The sequence below is a fragment of the Trichoderma camerunense genome (assembly GCF_050948025.1).
Source record: "Trichoderma camerunense strain CBS 138272 chromosome Unknown V8C40scaffold_6, whole genome shotgun sequence".
Taxonomy (NCBI): domain Eukaryota; kingdom Fungi; phylum Ascomycota; class Sordariomycetes; order Hypocreales; family Hypocreaceae; genus Trichoderma; species Trichoderma camerunense.
Genome location: NW_028145364.1, coordinates 1,469,653 through 1,492,422, shown reverse-complemented (window position 1 = coordinate 1,492,422; position 22,770 = coordinate 1,469,653). Strand labels below are relative to the sequence as shown.

At 49.7% G+C, this 22,770-nt stretch overlaps 6 protein-coding genes across 6 annotated transcripts; 2 read left to right on the top strand and 4 right to left on the bottom strand.

Annotated features, from left to right (window-relative positions):
* The first annotated feature begins 431 nt into the window (after positions 1-431).
* On the top strand, positions 432-2,045 carry V8C40DRAFT_241557 (F1F0 ATP synthase subunit gamma). The gene is made up of 4 exons (XM_083215046.1): positions 432-593; positions 814-1,400; positions 1,466-1,599; positions 1,667-2,045. The coding sequence occupies exons 1-4, from the start codon at positions 541-543 to the stop codon at positions 1,793-1,795; spliced, it is 903 nt and encodes a 300-aa protein (XP_083075076.1). The 5' UTR covers positions 432-540; the 3' UTR covers positions 1,796-2,045.
* Positions 2,046-2,302: 257 nt separating this feature from the next.
* On the bottom strand, positions 2,303-8,825 carry V8C40DRAFT_274150 (Sec1-like protein; the record flags this gene model as incomplete). Its single annotated transcript, XM_083220573.1, has 7 exons — positions 2,303-5,261; positions 5,396-5,698; positions 5,957-6,014; positions 6,557-6,643; positions 6,707-8,296; positions 8,481-8,676; positions 8,748-8,825. 7 exons carry the CDS (start codon positions 8,823-8,825, stop codon positions 2,303-2,305), a joined length of 5,271 nt encoding a protein of 1,756 aa, XP_083075075.1.
* A 369-nt stretch (positions 8,826-9,194) lies between these two features.
* Positions 9,195-10,326, bottom strand: V8C40DRAFT_241549 (ubiquitin-conjugating enzyme/RWD-like protein). Its single transcript, XM_083215045.1, has 3 exons — positions 10,182-10,326; positions 9,951-10,104; positions 9,195-9,883 (listed from the first exon to the last, which is right to left on the bottom strand). Exons 1-3 carry the CDS (start codon positions 10,227-10,229, stop codon positions 9,615-9,617), a joined length of 471 nt encoding a protein of 156 aa, XP_083075074.1. The 5' UTR covers positions 10,230-10,326; the 3' UTR covers positions 9,195-9,614.
* Positions 10,327-10,806: 480 nt separating this feature from the next.
* V8C40DRAFT_241544 (uncharacterized protein) lies at positions 10,807-16,114 on the bottom strand. The gene is made up of 4 exons (XM_083215044.1): positions 14,947-16,114; positions 14,199-14,882; positions 12,759-14,121; positions 10,807-12,696 (listed from the first exon to the last, which is right to left on the bottom strand). The coding sequence occupies exons 1-4, from the start codon at positions 16,019-16,021 to the stop codon at positions 10,959-10,961; spliced, it is 4,860 nt and encodes a 1,619-aa protein (XP_083075073.1). The 5' UTR covers positions 16,022-16,114; the 3' UTR covers positions 10,807-10,958.
* Positions 16,115-17,848: 1,734 nt separating this feature from the next.
* Positions 17,849-20,015, top strand: V8C40DRAFT_241539 (calmodulin-dependent protein kinase CMK2). Its single transcript, XM_083215043.1, has 6 exons — positions 17,849-18,068; positions 18,224-18,275; positions 18,341-18,548; positions 18,612-18,768; positions 18,822-19,207; positions 19,269-20,015. Exons 1-6 carry the CDS (start codon positions 18,062-18,064, stop codon positions 19,599-19,601), a joined length of 1,143 nt encoding a protein of 380 aa, XP_083075072.1. The 5' UTR covers positions 17,849-18,061; the 3' UTR covers positions 19,602-20,015.
* V8C40DRAFT_194659 (uncharacterized protein) lies at positions 19,892-21,605 on the bottom strand. The gene is made up of 2 exons (XM_083211895.1): positions 21,136-21,605; positions 19,892-21,069 (listed from the first exon to the last, which is right to left on the bottom strand). Exons 1-2 carry the CDS (start codon positions 21,448-21,450, stop codon positions 20,182-20,184), a joined length of 1,203 nt encoding a protein of 400 aa, XP_083075071.1. The 5' UTR covers positions 21,451-21,605; the 3' UTR covers positions 19,892-20,181.
* Between the last annotated feature and the right edge of the window lie 1,165 nt (positions 21,606-22,770).

Below are 22,770 nucleotides of genomic sequence, written 5' to 3'. Positions count from 1 at the left end.
TGCTGCAGCCGCGATTGCAAAGTGTAAGGCCGAGAGAAACTCGGGGGAAAAGAGAAGAGAACAGATCTGCAAAATTCAGATAAGGCTGGCGAGAAGTGAACCTCGACAGCCCCGGGCGAGAGAAAGCCTGAGGAACGCAGAAAAGCTGGCAGAAAAGAGTGTAAGAAGGATCGCCTCGTGTTTTCGGCTTTGAAAAGCCTTATGCATCTAATCGGCTTCGATGCCTACCCTGCAATGCGGGATATAGCAATATTCGGCATACCCACTTTTGATATCCCTGTAGCGGGGGGCTACTGGAGAGGTGGCATAACACTTTTGCTAGCGATGCGCTGCCAACGGCGTTAGTGCACAGCAAGTACGAAGGTACAAGGTACTCCGGACCCGAGCTTTCCCGTCGATTTGCCGGCAAAGTGAGCAAAACTGCAATCACTCACCAACCCGAACTGCATCCCCACGAACACCCCGTCAATTGATCCACGTCACGATCAATTGGGTCTGCGTTGGCCAGAGGGCTTAGTTTGACTTTTCACACTTGCCAGAATGTTGTCAAGGGCTGCCCGACCGGCTCTGCGAGCTGCCGTTGCAGCTCCCCGGTGAGTTTTTCTTCCCTCCGACTAGCATCTATAAGAAATTTGTTATAGCCGCGGGAGCCTCAAATGGCCCGCGATTCGAGTTTTGCGATCCATGAGCGCCTCGACGACAGCCAGCGCCAGAGTTGGCCGAGAGCATATGGAATTTCCCTCCATGGAGAAGAGGGGGAAGAGATAAAAAAAATACAATCAGCGTATATAGGACTAACAATGAGTGCTCCAGAGCTGCTGCTGGCCCCAGCACTGCCGCCACCTATGCGACGCTCCGTGAGATCGAGACTCGTTTGAAGTCGATTCGAAACATCGAGAAGATCACCAACACCATGAAGGTCGTCGCCTCCACCAAGCTCACCCGTGCTACCCGCAGCATGAACGACTCCCGCAAGTACGGCGAGGCTTCCAACGAGGTCTTCAAGTCCGCCGAGACCACTGCCGCCGAGGCTGAGGAGAAGAAGTCTCTCATTATTGTCTGCTCTTCCGACAAGGGTCTCTGCGGTGGTATTCACTCTGGTTTGAGCCGTACCATCCGCCGCCTGTCTGCTGAGGAGCCTCCTTTCGACCTGGTCATCATTGGCGAGAAGTGCAAGGCCCAGCTGTCGCGAACCAACGCCAAGGGTATCCAGCTCAACTTCGCTGGTATTGGCAAGGACATTCCCACCTTTGCCGATGCCCAGGCCATCGCCGACCAGATCGTCCTGCTGCCCACTGAGTACACGGATGTCAAGATCCTGTACAACAAGTTCATCAACGCCACCAGCTACGAGCCTACCTTCATTGAGGCATTTTCCGAGGAGGCCATTTCTCAGTCCCGTATGTCGCATTTCTACCGCTTTTACCATTTTTTAAATGCAAAATGAGGCTAACCGTCTACATAGCCAACATCTCCGCCTTTGAGGTTGAGGATGAGGCCCTTGGCAACCTGCGCGAGTACTCCCTTGCCAACTCCCTCTACTGGGCTCTGGCTGAGGGTCACGCCTGCGAGCAGTCTGCCCGACGAAACGCCATGGAGGTAAGTTTTAATTACAAAAATGTCTCATTTACTCTTTTTTTTCAATGATGCTGATTAAATCCCTCAGAACGCCTCCAAGAACGCTGGTGAGATGATCGGAAAGTACCAGATTCTGTACAACCGTACCCGACAGGCTGTCATTACCGGAGAGCTGGTCGAGATTATTACTGGTGCTATTGCCTCCGAAGAAATGTAAAGAAAGAAAAATATAATTTTGATTTTTTTACTTCTTTTTTTGTCGGTAGAACGAAAGCAAAGAGCTGGCACGCCGGAGAAAGAGAAAAGAAAAAACTACATACTTTTTTCATCCTGTGTAATAACAAAGCTAGAGGTTACCCAGCGCGGTGTCCCCAGTCAGTGTATCAAACCCACAAATAAATTTTCTTAGTAGATACCAGCTCGAACGGAAATGTTGCATCAAGATGAAATAAAAATGATTGAATGAATGACTGATCCTCATACTGTATTACTTGACTCTTTATTGGCGAGCTTGAAAGCTACGCATAATTTAATGGAGACGACTTCCAATTGATCGATTAATGTATATACCTCGTCCTATAGACATGCAGCACCTACCTAAGATAGGCAATACGAACCCATCCTCAAGCAAGACTTTTATCAACGCCTTTACAAAATCCTGCGGGACCGAAGCATCCAAACACCAGGTATATAATGCCACAAACGAGGAGACCAGTGGTCAGTTTTATAATTCCACATCGCTGTCTCCACCCTCTGCATAACTCACGTTCCTCGCCCGCCGATGCTTCTGCATCATAGACGCATCCTCCGGCCCTTCCTCCGGACCGGGCAAGCTAGGATGCTCCTGTTCGTAGGCAGCTCGGAGCGCGATGGCTTGGCGATCCCACTTCTCCGCCAGCTCAGTATACTCCTGCATCGCTTGAAGGTAAAGCTTCTTCTGCTCAGCGGCCTGTTCTTCATATGGTTTTCTTTCGTCCGGCGTGGCCTCTTTCCACATACGAGACGTCATTATGCGAACCTCGTTTGGCAGGGACCGTGTCTTGCCGGGTTTGCGGCTTTCTTCGCATTTCTTTTTCGCGGCTTCAAAATGAGCCTTGCTGAATAAGATGTAGGCACTACCGGACACCTTGTTCGGGCGCAATGGCCGGTCGCCAATCTTGGAGAGGACGTGCTCCCATACCTCTATCTCATATGCTTCTAAGCGTGCCTGCCGGGGATCCTTGGCCGCCTCCTTACGTTTATGCAGCAAAAGTGAGTCCCTTGGGAGAACGAGAGGAGTCGGGACCTCGATGGGCCCAATCATTGCTTCCAAGACTTCGGATGCAGCACGCAGTCCTGATAAATATGCGCCGTGAACGGTCGCTGGGTGCGTGCCGATGGTATGCTCTCCAGCGAAAAAAAGATTGCCCGCGGGTTGTGCCATGACGTTGTAGTCTTCTGGCAGCATATCGGGGGCAGCCGAAGAGTAGCTGCCTCGGGCAAACCGATCAGAGCCCCATCTCGTCACCACCGTTTCTATGGGATAAGGAACGTCTTTGCCGAAGACGCTCCTCAATATCTCCGTGGCTTCGGCAACGAGACTATCATTACTCGTATGCTCTGTATCAAAGCCAGCGTCTCCGGCCATGAGTGCGATTAGACAGGGTAGACCAGTTGTATTGGTAACATTGAACCACTGGAAGAAGCGTCCCCGATTTGTGCTATAATCTTGTTGGGATGTGCTATGACGGTTGGTCGCATCTCGGAGTACACCAAAGATATGTCTGTCTGAATCCCAAAACACCTTGTCATAAAGCAAGACAACCTTGTTGAGGATACCAAACCCTAGTCGACCAATTGCATCTGCCTTCTCCGAAGGCAGCGGAGGCTCGAAGCCGATACTGCCTTGCTTGAGGACGCCAAGGGGTATGGTGCAGACCACGGCATTGGCCTCTACTTGTTTACCATCTTCGCTTTCAATGATAGCTACTCCATCAAAACCCTCGCCGTTGTAGGTAATTTTCTGCACTGGGAACTTGGTCATAATGTCGAGTGGCGATGGACATTGGAGCAGGCCACGAGCGACACTCTGATAGCCGCCGACAACCATGGTGTGGTTGCCCTCCCATTCATTGCCGGCATCAATGTCCCATAGGCCGAGGCTCAGCTTATGCAGATTTGTAGCGTTGCTATATTCTAGATTGGCAATGTGCCAATTTATTAATCGGTGGTCCTGTGCGTTTAAATCAACAATGTTCTTGTACTGGGTAATGGCGTGGTCCAAGACTGATCCTAATGTTGATCCTTCCAGAGCAGTGGCAGGTGTTAAATCAAGGTTGCCTTTCTCTGCTGCCCCCGGTCTGATGTTCCATCCCATCAGCCTTGCCTTTTCTGATGCCTTGATAGTTGCGGGGACTCCAGGCTCGTTATGTACTCGGCCCGTCAGCTTATCTGCAGAGACTGGAACCATGTTTACGGTCTCGGGTACGTTTTGTTGGGATACTGATGGAGCATCGGGAAGCGCAGCGGTGGCCTCTTCAGCTTGCATTATCGTCTTGGAGCCGTCTCCGGGGCTATCCCGACCATCATCGATTAGGTCACGGTTGCCCTCAATCAACTTGGATGGCTGGGACTTGAATTTGAACTCGCTGACGCGATCTAAACAATCATTGTAGAGTTTTTCAACCAGGAGATCCCTGATTGGGTCTACCGGTTTGCCATTGCTGTCGTAAATTGTAGTCTCAGCAGTAAGGGAATGATATGGTATGCCCAGCTGACCGCGGACAATCACGTTCAAGGGATTGCCGCGATCAAACCCCGTGATAATCATGCCGCCCATCTCGGCGGTATGTCTCTTTCCCTTGAATTCAGCCTCGCTCTCGGCTGTTCTTGTTTTGAACTCTCGAGAATATACTCTGCCTCCAACGCGACCTCTGCCTTCGAGAAGAATCACCTTGGGTGGCTCTTCACTTCTTGCATAGAAGTGGCCCGCGTGCTGCTTAAAGAGACCATCTAGCTGCCTGGCGCAGGATAAGCCTGAGATGCCTGCTCCAATCACAGCGATAGTCTTTCGCTTCTTTGTAGGGGGCTCGTCCCTGAGTTCAGATTGGGGTTCAGGAAGCTGCACGCAGCCATAGTTTATGTATCCACGACGGATCAGCCAGTCGTAACACACGTTCGCAGCATCGAACCAGCGCGCATTAGCACATCCGACCGCCTCGTGCCGTGTTACACTGACCGATGGCTGCTTCATCCATATGCGCAGTATGCCGTTTCTGATATTCAGGTATGTCGTAACTTGAGAGTGGGATATGTGATGCCGCAGGAAGTGATACTCTTCAGGATGTAGCGCGTATGGATTTAGCCGCGATGATTCGGCGGCAGCGATGCACTCGCTGGCATATTGATAGGATGGAATATCTGTCGGGACAGATGACTTCGGCCGAACGTTGAAGGTCAAACGCTCAATATCATGGCGGTGCGATGAAGCCGAAAAGCTTTGTGCCGCCCTAACAACCTGTGGGCGACTAGGTATTTCAGTCTCGACAGGTGTCGTAGCCTTACTAGAGACAATTGAAGGAGACGATGAGGCGTCTGAAAGGTCTGTTAAGGAGGAATGCGAAGAAGAGAACGACTCAGCAATGGGGTCGTCTGTGGGTTCGACTGGTAGCGGGCTATCATCGCCGTGCTGATGCTTCTCATCACTACCCAAGGATTGAAAATAATTAGAATAAGCCTTTAACAAATAGATATAAACAAAAAGAAAGGGAAAAAAGAAAAGAAAGATTTCAACGACGTGATTTTTTTTTTCTTAGGGTGGCGGCAGTCATAGACTCACTCTGTATCAAGATGCATGCCAGAAGAGTCTTCTGGGTCATGGGTTGATAGGCTGCTGCTGCTCAGATCCATATCTTCCGTCCACACAACAATCTCGGGTGCGACCTCTGAAGACTCATCCGACGAGCCCTGCCCCGATACCTGGGGATAGCTTAGACTGCTGCTGGGCGACGCCGGTATCTGGCTCTGGCTCTGGCTCTGGCTGTGGGTGACAGACTCCGGCGCTAGGCTTGATATTGGCGACGAGGAGTCGACGTCTTGCGGGTACGAAAAACTCGGCCCAATCGGCACTTCCTTTTCTAGACTGAGATGATTTTCGACACCAGTTGCCATGGCGAATGGTCTAACAAGGCACCTGCTCCGACAGTGATTAGGTAGGGTCGGTGTCGATATATGAGAGGCTACGGATGTCGGAATGGAGACGGGATCATCGACGACGACACTCGGTAGTATGACAGTCATACAGCATGACGCTGGGTAGACGCATCATATGATGATGGAGTCTGCCATCAAAATTGTCTGTCTGGTTGGGTTGTCAGCCAAGAGACCGCGATGCTCTCACTCGCGGTGTATATACCTATTTTGTAAGCGGAATAATAAGTCGTTTGGAGCTTCACTGGCTAAGGAGTGTATCTAAAGGAGTAGTGGCTACAAGGCTGCGATGCAAGTCCAAAATGGGCCACTGTCATCGATTATCGGACCATTGAGGGTTTTCAGGCTGGAATGAATCAAGTTCAGCGGCACAGTGGCCAGTATTTTACTCCAAGGAAGGGCCAATGAACAGGAAATAATAGAGCCATCAGCTCATCGCGGCCCCTCAAGAACGCCGAGTTCATCGCATTGGCACTGGTCACGTGAGGCAAGCAATCCAATCGCGACGCTCCCTGATGTGGGGCGCGCTCTAATGAACTAAGTCCGCCAGTATCTCGCGAGGAATCAACTTCAAACCACTGATGCATCAGCGACGAGACAGCTCGATTAAGATTCAAAAGGGAAGAAAGGAGAAGAAGAAAAAACGCAGTCATGCCAAATCTTGACCGAGATGCTCTCATGCTCCACGAGAATAAAACCCCACCAACCAGTACGCCGTCAACTCCAAAACATCGTATACGACTCTGATAACCTTGAGCCTAAGGGCTGTTGGGCAGCGCCGCCTCCTTGCGCGCGAACGCTTCTTTCTCGATTGCCGCGTCCATCATGCGGTTCCCGCTAATTATAGAAGTCGCACAGATGACAATATTTCTCCGACCTGAAAAAAAAAAGTTAGCCGTGAGCACTGGATAGACCCGTACCACGCCTCGATTTCGCTTACCTTCTTCTTGCTTCGCGATAAATCTTAACGCGGCAATCTCAGTAAACGTGACTCCTCCGATGAAGACCACAAAGACTGTCTGCTTATGTCCGCTGCCGGATAAGAGGGCCCTTGCCTTGACCGCCTTGTCCTCGCCCTTCTGAAGTTCATAGAAAGTCTGCCCTCGAACGTGCTTGACAGCGTCGTCGAATCCTTGCCATCCTTGTGTTCCTGCTCCGGGGGCACCGCCGCCAGCATTCGCTGGGACGGTGCCTTTCGTTATAGACAGCAGGTACTGTTTCTGAAGGATACATTGTACAAGTCGGATCGAAAGAGGGGCATAGCCGCTATACACGTATGCGATGTCGTTGGGATCGTCCTCTTGCACTTCATCGACAATCAGCCGTAGCTGCTTTCGTAGATACGTGTAATTGGTTTTGTTCCCATCAGCACCAGAATTCCCCGTCATGGGGATCATACCCGCAAGTGGAGATGAGCGCGATAGGAATAGTTGCAGCTTCTCCAAGTTGTTGAGCGTGAGGAGGTGCTGATAGCCATACCCTTGAAGTATTAGGCGTTTGAACTGCTCCAAGTCCTTGGGCTTGATACCCCCAGATATGCACGAGTATATACAGAGCAGCCGAAGCGTCTCTCGTAGGGGAGCGTCTCTGGCTATCAGCTCTTCGATGCCGTCGAATTGCGACGATGGATCGGCACCGGCAGCTAGATTCTGCTGAACCTCCAGAAGGCCCTTGAATAGATCTGTCCGCGTATGCTTGATGATTTCCTCGGCGAGACCGGTGTGTATCCTCGCGCTCTGGTGTTCTTGTTGGTAGCCAGGTAGTTGGCTCACGAATTCTTTGAGCTCGGCAATCGTCTTGGTCTTATGCTTGGTCTCGTAATCAGTTTGGACCTTTTGTAGGCGTCTCGCGACCTTGTTGAGCAGCCCGCCCACGATGGCAAAATTTGCATTGCGTAACTGCTCGTATAATTTATCGCTGGAGTCGAGCTGAACCGTCCGTTTTCTACTCTGTGATGTGGCCGCGGAAGACTGCGCCGGTGCTCCCACAATGGTCGTGTCAACCTTGGCCTGGTTATTCTGAATTTCAAAAATCTCATCAATGAGGCCCTCATATGTTAGCTGCGTGAGCAACGGGGTGACAAAGTCGACTTCACGATCGATAATTATGACACTCTCGTTGGTCGTGCTGGGGGTGAGTGCCGTCTTGACGTCGCTTCCATTCTCACCCGCCAGCCGCTCTTGACGCATACGAACGAGGAGATCGGCCACCCGCTTCGCATTGTCGCCTTTACCAATGATTCTTGGGAACAAGCCATGGTTCTGCTGCACTTCCATGAGTGCCTTGGCCATGAGAAAGTTTGGAGTGACATCTTTGGACAAGTAGAGGTCCTTGAAGGAATCCTCTAACTCAAGCGATAAGACGTCATCTTCAAGCGGGAAAAAGAGCAGTGGTAGCTCGGATATGTTGACGTCGCCGAGAATGCCAGCTTCCTCGAGCAGTTGGTCGGATACAAGAGTACGCCGGGGCACCCAGAATATGTGGAAATCATGAGTCGTCTGGCTTTCTCGCTGAATTCGTTTAATCTGAGCTGTAGAGGCACATGTGCGTCAGCTCACTCGGCCAGGACAAGAACTACACCGGGTAGGTAGCTAGTAGTTTTGATTTCGATTTCACACGTACGACGGCAGACATTCGATGTGGCCAGTAAGAACTGGTCACCGCATCATATCGCACCGCACCGCATCTGATCTGCATCGCAACCCGTATCTTACCTGCTATGGCCTCCGCATGTCGGCCGCATTCTCCACGAGCCACAAAGACGACATTGCGCTGGCTCGCATCCACGTTGTTATTCTCGAGAATGAAGAACTTATCGACGCCATACTCTTGAAGCGTAGCAACCTTGACGATTGTGCCGATGGGGCCGACTAGGCTGCGGTCAAACACGAGGTTCTTCTTGCCGCGGACCTACAGAAACGTCAAGCTGTGTGTTTAGCAGCCGGGAGGGTCCCTAGACAGAGACAGTGAGCCTTACTTACACCCTCGAGCAGGTAGAGCAGGTCCTTGCGCGCTTTGCCCCGGATCTGCTCGGTGCTGAATTCCGCGCGCGGAGCCATGATTGCTGGCCGTGCAAGCGGGGAGCTCGTGGGGGGATTTTGGATGAGGCAGCTCGGGAGCTCTATTCTAGTGGCAGGTTGCACGAGATGCGAGGTGTGGCTCAACTCGGCCCCTTGTCAGCGGGCGGTGAAGCGCCAGCGGGGGGCCCCGCAGCTTGCGGCTTTAGTGACTGTGGCCGCTACAAATAGCAGGCTGGTCTATGAGTGCAGAGGCAGAGACTGAGCGACGACGTCATATGTACCCTTTGGGCACATGTCGGCAGATGGAGGCCCGTCATGCCATGATGAGAATTTTTCCCTTGCCGCCTATCACAGAGGCGAAAGAAGAAGAAAAAGGACCCTGACGACAGCGGAGATGCAATACAAATCTTGAAGAAGAGAAATCAATTCTATGAACTTCCGAGTGTACGTAAATGCATCTTCTAGGTTGGGAAAACAAGGTTACATGCGCTTTCCTCGCCAGCCGTTGCCCCAGTTGCGCCGTGCATGCGCCCGATGCCTTTGTCGTCGATTTTGTGTGAGGAGGCGACGTGAGAATAAAAACACACCGCTCCGTAAAACTGCTGAAGGAAACCAAAAAAGAAATGGAAAGGGAAAAGATCGCTTAGCCTCGAGAATCAGCAGAAGAAAGCCTCAGATTGCCGTAACAAATGCCTGTTCCTGTGTCACATTTACGTGATTGTAAAACGCCGATGAGCCCTCGCGGCTGCTGAAATAATGCAAGAATCCGCCAAAAGTAAACCAATAACAAGAAGAAAAAAACCCCCGTAGTCCATAAAGATGAGATCGTTACACGGTGTTGTCGTGGTATAAGAATTCTATATCTCGGGGCCGCTGCTTGTTCCCGCGCACAAACTCTTCGTCGCCAGGTGGTCGCTCGTTCTTATTGTTGCTCGTGAGCATGCTTTGTATGCTCATGCAGACGCTCTCGGCGCTTTGGACTGGGCTCCATCCTTGGTTGCCCAGAAGATCAAGACATATTATTCCGTTCGAGTAGATGTGTGGATGCATGGGGACTGGCCGAGCTGGTCTGTCTACAAAGGTGACCTCGGGGGGTTCTTGAAATGCTTGTTAGACGACCGGCTCCATGGTAGGTGATGCGGGGAGCTGGCAGGACAGGATTACCTATAGGATACGAATCGGAGAAGACGAATTTTAGCTGGTAGACATTGCCGTTATATAGAGGGTTGTTATCCAAGACGCGAATATCAAAGAGCCACTCTTTCAAGTCGTTGCCGTCTACGAGCTCGATGCCAGGAGGGAGGCCGAACTTATCAATCTGCCGATGGTCAGCGCTTAAATCTTTGATACGAGCCTGGTACCGGCATGGAGTGGGAGAGGGAGAAGACAAAGTACCTTCTGACGCTCCTTGGCAACTCTTTTCGTTCGCATGCTCGTAGCCATACTGTCAGCCGGGAGGGGATCTGTTAAGAGGTGCCCGAACAAATAGCAATAACGAGTTGGTGTTTGTTTGGGTTGTCGAGCAAGCAAGGCTTCCACAGGTATGGAGTAATATGTACTAAAAGATCAAGTCGGAGCGGCAACCTGACGGGCTATTTTAAATGCGTCGGAGGGGTCCGAGGCAGCTCAAGTGTGGCGCTCGCGTAGGCGCAGCAGCTATGGAAGGGGAACAGTGAACCAACTGCCAAAATTTAGTGCATGCAGCCTCTGTGTGGCGGGACTATTATACCGCCGGCGTCTGCAGTGAATGTTTTGAGACACGGAGATTGAATCGACCATGACTTCATACCTTACACACAAAACAATTATTAGACCTCACACGCGGCTATTCTGTGCCTAACCGAATGGGAGCCTTGCTAAGGATGCTATTGTTGCGGTAGGACTCAAGGTCACCAGAGCAGTATAGTAAGCGCTTGTTGACGCATGCATCTTGCGCAGAGTGCAGGCCGACCAGTAATACCGACTTGATACATGTATACCTATACATGTATGCAAAACTTCAATGTTCTCAATACGATATTGAATGAGATTCTGTATAGATGCTCTATGGATAATACCTGCTCATTCACTTATTTACAGGGTACTTCATACAGCGCCGTTTTAATTTACTTTTTATTCAGACATTTTCAACAATGCCTTCTCAGTGTCGAACGCCAAGTCAAAGGGCTACATTTAACGTTTGCCCAAAACTGCAGAATCATCCCTCATCCTCCTCGAAATTACTTGCCAGTCTCCAGAGTCAGGTTCAAGGATTAGCGTCTGCGCCGACGTGAACCAGTTCTTAACCACAACAATACGATGCAAATTGACAAATACCAGCTCTTGATTACGCGTCATGGCCGCCATGGGACGCCCATATGTCTCTGTCCATTCAGGCAAGAGGAAAAAATGGCGCTTCGCAACGCAAGTAGATGCAAAAGTCTCTAGATCTAGAGTACACACCCAAGAATTGTAATCTACAAAGATGAGTGTCTTCTGGAAGACGAGGAGGATATCTTTAAGGACGTTCGTTAGATGCTGTAACCCAGTATAGGGTGTAATGGTGACAGGATCGTCGGAAGTGGCGAATTGGGACGAGTTCCAGCAACTTATTTTATGTCCTTCTAGAGGATATACCAGGCTCTCTACGTAGATGCCATCACCTAGGAAATGAAGAGTGTCTGTTGGTTGCGAAGAGGTAGCATTTTCTTCTCGTAGAATTGCCAGTTGCTGACCTTTATCTGATTCGACATCATCCCAGCGGAATAGGTAGGCAGAATCATCCTCGAAAACTATAAACCGAGAGGAATCTGACGGGCAATTATGCGCGGCTCGTATTTTGGTCTTGTATTTTGGTACGTCCCTGTGCGTGATGAACTTCCCTGAAGGTAGTTCTAGCATCGTGGTGTTCATCGTTGTCATAATGAGCAAGCGATCTTGAGTAGGGCTGACGAGCAACTGCTCTATCATATGACGGTCAAGGTCGTAATGGGCTACCACGGTAGCCTTCGTCCACCGGCTTGGCGAACGGCTTGACTCTAAAATCGTCACAAAGCCACGCCAGTCGCATTTGATTATCAAATCTTCACTCTCCCGCTCAGTGACTGTGATTCTGCTTATCACTCTTGGAACTAGAGCTCGATGAATGACATTGATCACAGAGCCGTCAATGGTCGAGAATGTCCATATTTCTCCATGCTCATTCCCACATATAGCAATCGTCCCATCCTGAGATAAAACCATAGCTGAGATCTCGCCTCGCGTCTCCGGCATAGATGATTGCTGTGAATAAGGCAATGAGGCATTATTATACTGATTAATGGGCTGATAATTGCCAAATTTGTAAAGAGATCGAGAGGGATCCCAGATATGACATTCAGTGAGATGTATACTGGCAAATCGGAGTCCATCCTTCGCTGTAGAAATCTTGGATATGACTTTGTGGGGATAGTTGGTGCAATATATAACACTGAGGTTAATCGAATCAACATCCAGGCCGAGCTCGTATATTTCTATAGTGTGCTTATGAGCTGTAGCACTTTGTGTTCCCACGATCAAATGTCTGCCATTCGCGGACCAATTGAGGACATGCGCTGACACATGAGGCAGCATCAAGATTCTTGACATTGTCCGAGTGTCAAATGCTGTCAAAGACCCGTTAACATGTGAAATGGCGAGAATATCGTGCTGGGGGTTGAATTCCATGGCTCTAATAATGCTGTCTTCATGCGCACAACATATTCCAAACAAATCAGAGCCATCAATATCGAACAAGTAGACGTCTTTGGTATGAAATGACGCAGCCAGAATATTAGGAGAGGAATGAGAGAAGGCAACATGTTGAAGCCGATAATCCTCCCATGGCCAAGGTTTGGAGGCTGTGGAGGACGGTAACCACTTGCGAGATCTTGACTCGGAGGTCGAAAAGTTCCTTTGAGCATCGTCAATAAACCAAGCCTAGATAGTTTAATCACGTATGAGTAAAATTCTCACCTTGAAATCACGCAACCGTCCTCTAGAACAATGTGGAGCTCGTCATTTTCAAGATGAATTCTCTGAGGTGACGAACACGCGATGCGGTGAAGCTCAGAGCCAGTTTTAACATCCCAAATCGATACCGTCCACCGTCCTAATGACACAAGGTATATATCTTGATTGCTAAATTCCAGCTGCGATGTTCTGGAATCTGGGTGTACGAGGCTAACATGAAGCTGCATAGAAGCAGAGTTGTACACAGCAATCTCCCCATCGTGCAGACCAATGGCGAAATGTGCCTCTCCATAGCAAACAGAATTGACCTCTTGGTCTGTTGGTATTCGCAGAAGACAGTCGTCCCAAGTCGGATCCCGTGTCCCAGAAACAGCTATAGTCGACAGCGGAAGAAGCGCGCTTTGAGAAATCGGCGAGGATGTAGGACATAGCTGGGGGATGAGATCGTGGATGATAGATGGGTCAAGAAGTAGCTGATCACGAAAGGTAAATACCACTCGGGATAGGTCGATTATCCAGGATTTAAGCGCTCGGAATCTGTCCGGAGTTAAATCATGCATTTCTTCGTTGATGTAGTGGGCTAGGTCTTTAGAGGTCCTTGGAATAACTGTAAGGAGAGATTCAGAAGCAAGGTACTCTATCCAAAAAAGGGCTTTAGTATTGAGAAAGCCAACGACTGTTTTGAAGAGCTCGGGGCTATCTTTATCAGCCTCAAGTAGATGTTGCGAAAATGATGTTGATGCATATTTGAGAAAGAATGCTGTTGCGTTTTGATGTGCACTGTTGACCCCTAGCTCTGAAGTCCCAGGCGAATGCTGGAATTGAGATTCCAGATATGATATACATAGACCGGCAAAGCGGCTATGGCCTTTGCAGCGTGGAATGGCTAACGGGGAGTTGAGACCTTCACTGAGGAAGAAATCTCTCGCTGTTTCGTGTACAATCTGAACTCTGTTCCTGTGATTGATGGTGACAAACTGGCTACACGCGAGCGTAATGACCTGGTCCATCTTGTGTAAAGTCTGACCGAGCTCATACTGCATCGCGTGGCACAATTCATCTAGCGTCATTGGTCTGACAGCTAGGACGACAAAGAATAAGATGCTCTTTGCGACTTTAGCCCTTCGTCGTTCGTTTTCGATAGTGTGAAGGATTCTTTCATACATTTTATATAAATCGTTGGGGACTTCTGTTAAAATCTCTTCGACGTCTTCGTCTGTAAAGGCAGTTTCGAGTTCTTGTAAGACTAGGCGAACCCACATGAAGGACCCTGACGCCTTTTCAACAAGTTTTGGCTCAAGCCGGGCAACGTCATGGAGAGACAATAATTCCAGGCCTGTGTGGATGACTGATTGAATATCCGCAGCTGTTTCCAGTTCTATCAGTATATTTACGTCTTTTCAGGTATTAATCGAGATGCTAGGTATAATGAAAGACACTGACCTGTATCAGTTTTGGAGAGAGGGTGAGTAACAACACGAGAGCCTAGGGAACTAATGCCGCGTTCGGTCTCTGGAGTATTTCTGCTGGTAATGAAGATTCGAATAGCGTCGGGGATCTGTGATGCTAGTTTGATCAAGGCCGGGGCAGCTGAGCATTCATCCAGACCGTCAATCAGCCAATAATGAGGCGATTTAAACTGAACCTGGAATATACCATCGACAAATAGCTTCCGCCATATGGATTTTTCATCTTGCAATTGCCAAGAAACAGAGTTATCTTGTAGCTTGAATATTCGCCGTCGCACTGCTGTATCATTCAATGCCATCTGGTAGGCCATATGAAGTAAAAATGGTCCTAGCCCACTGCTGTTTGTCTGCCCCTTGCGAAAGAAGTAATACTCGCAATACGCATCTTTGGCTCTTGTGAAATCAACCACATGGCCAAATATGATGGATTTCCCAGTCCCTGGAGGCCCTGTCAGCCATAGGATTGGAGGAGTTGCTGATATTTCAAGTTGCTTGTCGAAATCCAGCCATTCTGCAAAGACGGTATGCTCCGTAAACCAGACACATGATCCTGGCAATTTCGCGTTCTGACAGTTAAATAAATCGTCCTGGTAAGAGTCGTCGGTGTTCAAATATTTTTCGAGTCTAGCTCTTGATGCTGTAGCGGAATAAGGCTCGTCTTCGCAAAGTTAGTGATACACCTGGGCTACGACATTGGAACGGGGATTGATGTAAATACGTACCTTTGAGCTGGATCATATCCACGGCTCTACTTAGGGCATTTCGCACCTTTCTATAGTTTGGATCTTCGATGGCACCGAATTTACATATGTGGCGATGGTCAGCGTCCAGAGGAAGTACTTCTTCATGGCTATATCCAAGCGTAGCGGAGAATTTATCCACCAACACGATTGCGGGACGCTCAGTTACCGGACGAGTCTCAAAGAAAGACCATATATGTAAATCTGCAGCATAAGGTTGAAACAACGAATTAAGCTCAATTAAATACGCCGAGTTTGCAGAGAGATCGTCGAGATAGGGTTTGGAAACACCCATGACCTGAAGAATGTTTCTGGCAACCTTGGCCAGATTGGATCCGCGATGAGGAGTGCCTAGGAAGATGATAGAATGAAACCGTGAGGCAATCTCGTCAGTCGTGTGACCCTGCTTAGCTAGAACATACGCTGCCTTGGCGATGTTTCCACCCATACTGTGTCCTATAAGAACGAAATTGGTCTTGCTTCGCCTTATCGAAGGGTGGTTCTTCATCTCTCCCAACAAATCCTGGCCAAAATCATGAATGGATAGAATGCTCAGACTCCGGTCTCGCCAATTCGCATCGTAGCCAAACGAATGAATGCGTGCCGTCTTGAAGCTTGGATCGTTAGGAAGCCATTCCTGCGGCCAGTAACTCTCAGCGTCACGGGATCCTGACCAAGTCTTCTTGGAATCCCCTCCCAGTCCATGAACGAAGATGATATCTACCAGAGCAATGTCTCCGGGATCAAATAATGTGTTTAGCCCCATCGGTCCTTTGGGTCTGGAAATGCTGACTGGGCGCTCATGTCTGCGCCCAAACTTGGCGAAGAGATGGGCACGGAACGAGCCAAGGGATGATCCACGGGCCTGGTCTGTGTCTGCCGGAGGGTCCTTGAGCCCAGTTGTATCATGGTTAAAGAGCGTTTGATCAGACAAGCTTTGACCAGGTGAAATAGACTTTGCTGTTGGCTCCAAGTTGGCTTTCGATTGCAGCGTTAGGGCTAACTCGGTAGCTGTAGACTTTAGAGCTAGCGCACTGAGATCTGAATCGCTTTCCATGAGGTCGTTATTCGCCTGAATCTGCACTATTATTTCTACAAGAGAAAAGATTTGAATCGTCAAAACAGTACTCGCCAGCCTAACGAGAATCCTACAGGCAAGTACGTATAAACGACCAAGGATCAACAACCAACAGCCGCTGGTATCACAGGCATCTCCACCCGGGCGGTTCTATGCGACACATGATGGGACGGACCAAGAGGCGGTTCCTCAAATCCTGGCCTGACTACGCGATTGTTTATGGATTCTTCGCTTTCTCTCTTATATTAGTAAAACCATTGGGTTTAAACCAGAAATGCCTTGATGCCAAGTACAGGTACTTCTTGTACTACAGGTAGATACCTTGTATGAAGTACGCCTAATGTGTTTGAAGCAACATTCCCGAATTTGTTATGCAAGGGATATATATGTATGTACCTAAATCTCACTCGACGTCCTCAACTCAACAGGGTCATAATAATCGGGCAAGCATATTAAATAATTAAGCATTTACATGGATCAAACGGCAACATACTTGCGTCTGGTTGTACATACTCATCAAATGTCGTCCAAGTCTGGAAAGAGATTCCCGGCATCCGTCCACGCACGCGACCCGCTCAGAGGCCGCTCGTTATGGCATTTTTACCACATGCAGTATTAAATGCCATCCTAGCCCGACAGACTTGCACGAACGGCCCGGTAATCAGCCTTGCAATAAGCCGTAGTGCATTTGAGCCCTTGAACGAATCGGCAGCTGCTTCTTGGCATATCGGAAAGGCGACGGAGGCCGCCTACCCGCCATATTCTAGGGCTTGGGTCAATGTCTCAAATCCAACTGAGAGTGCATTTGCATCGGCATTGTTTGCTGGTTGGTTGCTTGGGAACGGTCTTGTCCGGATGCTACCAGAACTGAGCCACGGCCCAGCCCAGCGCGGCACTGTGGTCTTTGCTGTCTGGTTCGTCTGAAGCACAGTGACGTTTGCCGACAGCAGGGCGTTTTATGGCGAAAACTCGGACCAGACGAGATGCCCGGCTTGCACAGCCACAAATCAGCCGTGCGACGAGAATGGCTGATCCCTTGCTACTGGCTAGAACTGCCGACCTGTGCCTGTGTGTAAACAGGGTTCTTTTGAGTGGTAAGAGTAACGATAGGTAAGAGTACATGTCGTTTTGCGTGTGGGGGCTCATCCAAAGAGCCCAATGTACACTTGATACCTTCAACTTGGCAGCAGGTCAGGGAATGGAGAGGGGCATATACGCAACCGCCAGAGCATGACCGATTTATTTATTTACTTGGTTGTATTTACACATATCACTTACCTGTAGTAGGTACCTGACGTAGTCCCTAACCTTACGCACAGATGGCAAGCAACGTCGAGTTTGTCAAGGGACTTCACATGCCTTATCAACCTGGATGAGTAACAGTAAACTCGAAATAGAAGCAGCAAGGCGAGAGAGTGAGGCCTTGCGTTAGGGGTGCCCCTCCCTTTCCCTCCTACCCACGGCCCTTACTAGGTATTATGTAAGGATACCTGACCAGTACCTGTTGGCCTTTGACAGCACCGTCCACACCTTGGTCGGCCCAGAGTCGCGATACCTGCAGGCCCTATCCACATGCAAATAGCCTTACTTGCTAGCAGCAGGCCATGGATCGTCCGCCCACCCTTTTTATCTCCTGGCCTAATACCAGCCTGCTCTCCATATGTATCTCCACCATGCAATGCTAGTACGAGTACCTGTACATACAGGTCCTAGTGCCCCTATGGCTGACAGCCCGGCTGGTGAGGGGCTAGCATGGAACTTAGCAGGTATTTACTGTAGACGGTCGTATTTAATCTCAGCCGTCGCATGTAGCTCCTTCAGCTCTGTCTCTTGCTCTGCTGTCCTGTGGTTGTCGCTTCCTGGCCGCTGCTTCTCTCCTCCTTCTTCCGGGCTGCCTCTTGGCCTGTTTAAATCACGTCCTTGGTGTATCTGCGCTTGTCAGTTAGAGCTGTGCTCGAATCTCAAACTCGGCTTGAATACCGCTTCTCGCATCCCACAGATACCCCGCCAGACCTCAAGATGAGTTGTAAGTCGCGTTTCTTACACCGCCGCCTGTGGAAAGGGACAATGGTGTTTGCGAGGCCAGCAGATACATGTTGAACTCCTCCTACATTCGTTTCTCTTCTCTCGGCCAAGCTCCGTTACATGCTGGTTGCTAACGAGTGCCGTCTCCGAATCTAGTCGCTGGCATGCTCAACCGCCTCCATGGCCAACCCGAAAGCTATGAGAAAAAGTACGATACATACCTGAGATAACCGACATGGAATCCAACGTTAACGGCTCGATGTTATAATGCAGATCAAAGTACAAGTTCGGACGCACTCTTGGTGCTGGCACTTATGGTGTCGTTCGCGAGGCAGATGGCCCTACCGGCAAGGTGGCCGTCAAGATCATCTTGAAAAAGAACGTCAAAGGCAATGAGCAGATGGTCTATGATGAGCTTTCCATGCTGCAGCGACTAAAGCATCCTCACATCGTCAAGTTTGTCGATTGGTTCGAGTCCAGAGTGCGTTGGTTCTATATACTTCATGGGGTATTACAAACCTGCTAACCACAGCCGCGCCTATAGGATAAATTCTACATTGTCACTCAGTTGGCCACAGGAGGAGAGCTCTTTGACCGTATCTGCGACAGGGGCAAGTTCACTGAGAAAGACGCCTCTCAAACGATCAAGCAAGTTCTCAACGCTGTTGACTACCTGCATAAGAATGATGTCGTTCACAGAGGTGCGAATTGTCCCTAGGCGTGACACAAGACGAAGCTGACATGATGTGTGCAGATCTTAAACCCGAGAACCTCATCTACGTGACTCCTGACGATGACTCTGACCTTGTGTTGGCCGATTTTGGTATTGCCAAGACTCTGGACAGCAAGGACGAGACACTCAAGACCATGGCTGGCTCTTTTGGCTACGCAGCTCCCGAAGTCATGGCCAAGCAAGGGCACGGAAAACCAGTCGACATGTGGTCCATGGGTGTCATTACCTACACCCTGCTCTGTGGCTACTCTCCTTTCCGAAGTGAAAACCTGCAGGATCTTCTTGAAGAGTGCACCAGAGGAAATGTCATCTTCCATGAGAGATACTGGAAGGATGTCAGCTCCGATGCCAAGGACTTCATCAACTGTCTCCTTGTCCCAGAACCCAACAAGAGATGGACTAGCGAGGTACTATGCCGTTCCCCATTGCTACACGCAAGACACAACAGATAGGCTAATAAAACTACAGCAAGCTTTGGGTCATATCTGGCTGAGTGGCCAGACCGCCACCGACCACAACTTGTTGCCAGAAATCGAGGCCTTCCGAAGACGCTCTCGCCTCCGTCGCGCCATCGAAATTGTCAAGCTCCAAAACCGAATCAACAAGCTCCGAGAGCACGAAGAAGACCCCGAGAACTCTGAGATGGGAGACGCATCAGCTGGCGATGATAAGAAGGATGGCGCACGATTGCATGCCCTTGGTCTCTTTGCTCTCAAGGATGTTAAGCAGAAGCAGGAGACATTGCAAATGGAGGAGGAGATGGGAAAAGAAGCGAAGAGACGTAGCTTTACCGAGAATTAAAGTCTCGAAAGAGGAGGATTGCTTTCAGCAACTTTTTTTTGCATATACCTTTGGTCTTTTCTTTACCAATTTTGGTTATCCAAATATGATTTCCTGCAATTTTTTTCTTCTCTCGCGCCAGCAACTAATTGTCATTACCTGACACTGCTTTGTGTCTCCTCGCAGGGATATGATGCTTTTTACAACACAGAAATTCAATCACCTTAGTTGCAAATGATGTTAAGGCAATGGAGATTCTTTTCTTCTTCTTACAACCGCTTCAGGTAGAGCCTATCTCTTTAAGTAATTCTTTGTCCTTTTATTCTATCCTGTCCAATGTAGATATCTATACAGTTTCTCCATGAGTCCTGTCATAGCGAGCACACATGGCTCACTTCCAATATCTATCGATGCCCTTCGCCGCAGCTCCAAACAGCACTAATAAACATCAAAACCCAGATAGCTCAAGTGAAACAAGACCAAATGCAATCAAACAATACAAAAATGCAAAGTCCAATCAATAAATGACAACAGAACACCAATATGTAACTTTTTGCTTTGCTTTTACTTTTACTTTTTTTTCCTTCATCACCATTTTGCTTCAGACAATGTCCGCAATGGCACTCTCCCGAAGGGCTTCATACCTTCGGAAGTCGAACCGCTGTCTCTTCCAGCCGTTGGCCCTCAGCCGCTCGATGCGCGTGCGCAGTTCTAGAGCACGCATCTCCTCGCTGAGGATTTGAGTAGGCTTGGGATTCTCTGCTGCGGCAATGTCACGCTCTAACCATTCCAGGTGAGAGGCGATTTGCCGCTGCAGGCTTGAGAGCACGGTACAGTAGTGGTGGACAGAGCGGGCGTGGAGAAAGCTGTCTGCAGTGGTAGGGGTATCAAAATAGCTATCGTCGTCGTCTGGGATGGTGCTAAACTCGGAGTTTGTGGGAGAAGGGAGTGGGAACTGTGACCTTCCGGAGCCGAGCTGGACGGGCTGCGGGTAGAGGGCCGGAGGTTCAGGAGTAGGCTGGCGGAAGCCCCAGTCGTCATCAAAACCTAGGGTGGGAGAGTCCGGTCGGACCAGTGGCTCATAGCTAGACTCGTATGTTGGCTCGCATGTTGGCTCATAAGAGGGTACATCGCAGAAGGCGACGCGCTTCTTTGGCTTGGGCCGGCTGTTGCGGCCCTTCAGACAGCTATCCAGTGAGCTGATGGATAGTGAGGGAGAGGAGATTCGTGTAGAGACTGTGGAGACTGAAGCGTCTGAACCAAAAGGAGTGTGTAGGCTGGACATTGGAGAAAGAGAGCGTGATGAGGGACGTCGCTTAGCAGCCTCATCCTCTTTGATGAGATCAGCAGCGACGCGATAGTGGTGGCGAGCTTGGTGGAGGAGCTTCGTCCGGTAAGGAGAGTTGTGTTGTAGGGAGCGCACTTGCATCTCGAGAGCAGAGGCGGCATAGAAGCGGATGTAGATGAGGCATGCAGTCTCTGGCTTGTTCTGGGAAGTAATCGTGTTAGTGAAACTGTAACAAGGCTCTCTACTGGGTGGCGCATTATATCTTACCGAGTCTTTCACGTCATCGAGAATCTCAGTACATCGCATAGAGCATTGCCGATATTTTCGATTGGCAAAGTCCCTCTTAACCTCAGCTAGAGCTTTCTTCCATTGCACAGGTGTTGTGGGAGCTGGTTTAGGAACGATGAGAGGCTCGGGAAGTACTCGTTCTCGTGCTGCTCGCCTATGCTCCATCTCATGTGTTCTTGGTCTGTACGGTGTTGGTTCCCATGATGTGTAGTCGGACTTGTCGTCTGAGAAAGAGAATGTGATTTTTGAAGGTGAAATGAGCGTGCTCATACGAAGGGGGATGAGGCCCGGCATTGTGAAGGAGAGTTTGTTTGTTGATGAAGATGGCTCCGGCTTTTAGAACGAAGGTTTGCCGTATTGGATAGACGAGAGGGTGTATCGAGAGATCGGAAGTAGTACGTGAAAGTACAATGTCGTAGAAACGTGGTCAAGACAGGAGAAGTGATGAATAGCCGGAGCGTGTATGTATAAGACAACGAACAGCTTTGGAAGAGGAGATAGAGTGCGTAATGGTGGATGATGAAGAGCAGTATGTATTCATGTAAAGGAAACTACTCGGATGGACTCGAGCCGCAGTGTGAGAGAATTAAGTATACTCGTTATGCTAATGAGAGGCAGGGAAGGGAAGAAAAGAGTGGCAGTATGCAAGACAGTAAGGATTGAAAGTTGGTAGAAACACGATTTCAAAAACCGGTCCACCAAGGGAGGGAGAGACTGCAGGTAGGGCTTTTAAAGAAGGATTGGTTTGCACAACGAGCGTGGAAATGGCGATAACAGTCGAGTATGTGAAGGAGGGTAGAGAAAAAGAAGAAAAGAGAGGAAAAAAAGCTCGGGCGCATCTGAGACTGGCAGATGCAACACAGACACCAGCCGGCATCCCGGGGGGTCTCAGAGGGGTTCAGAGTCCCGCCACCACGGAAAAAGCTCTTTTCTTTCTTTTTCCTGCCTTCACGTTTTCCCTGTTGCCTCTTGACTAGGTTCTCTTTCTTCCAATTGGTTCAGCGTCTAATGTCCCCTGCTAACAAATCGTGTTATGCCTCTTCTCGCATCGCTGTTGTGCGGAGTGCCCGTTGGCAGCAACGATGCCTCGATCTCATTGCTCTCACAACACCACGACAATAGGGACCCGGGAGCCTGGTGAAATCCCCATGCGGACTGTAGGTCGTACTGCTAATGTTCACACCCGGTCGCATCCCCTGGTCGCATCCCCCCTATCCCCCTTGCACAGCAAAATCTGATCCCGGACAGCTGCGGTAGCCGTACCGGTTGGCCGTTCTGGCAGGCTACTGGACGCCGCTAACGGGCCCTCCCCCCTGGATCCCGCTTCCCCGGGCCCTTGCCTGGGAGAAATTGTGGTTCTCGCGGAATGAGCTGCTGCGGTGAAATTATGAATGACTGGGGATCGAGTGTTGTCCGTGACTTGTTGTATTAGTCAAAGATGCCAGGCAGGAAATAACTGCAGTGGTGATTGTAATTACCTGGTAGCGCCCGGAAAGCACTCGCTCAGTTCCTCAGGCATTCATGTCCCGTGACAAACGTAACATGTATGCCAAAGGATTCTGGCACCGACTTTGCGCAGGTACGAGTGATCCATGCGTCGAACCATGGCAGGCT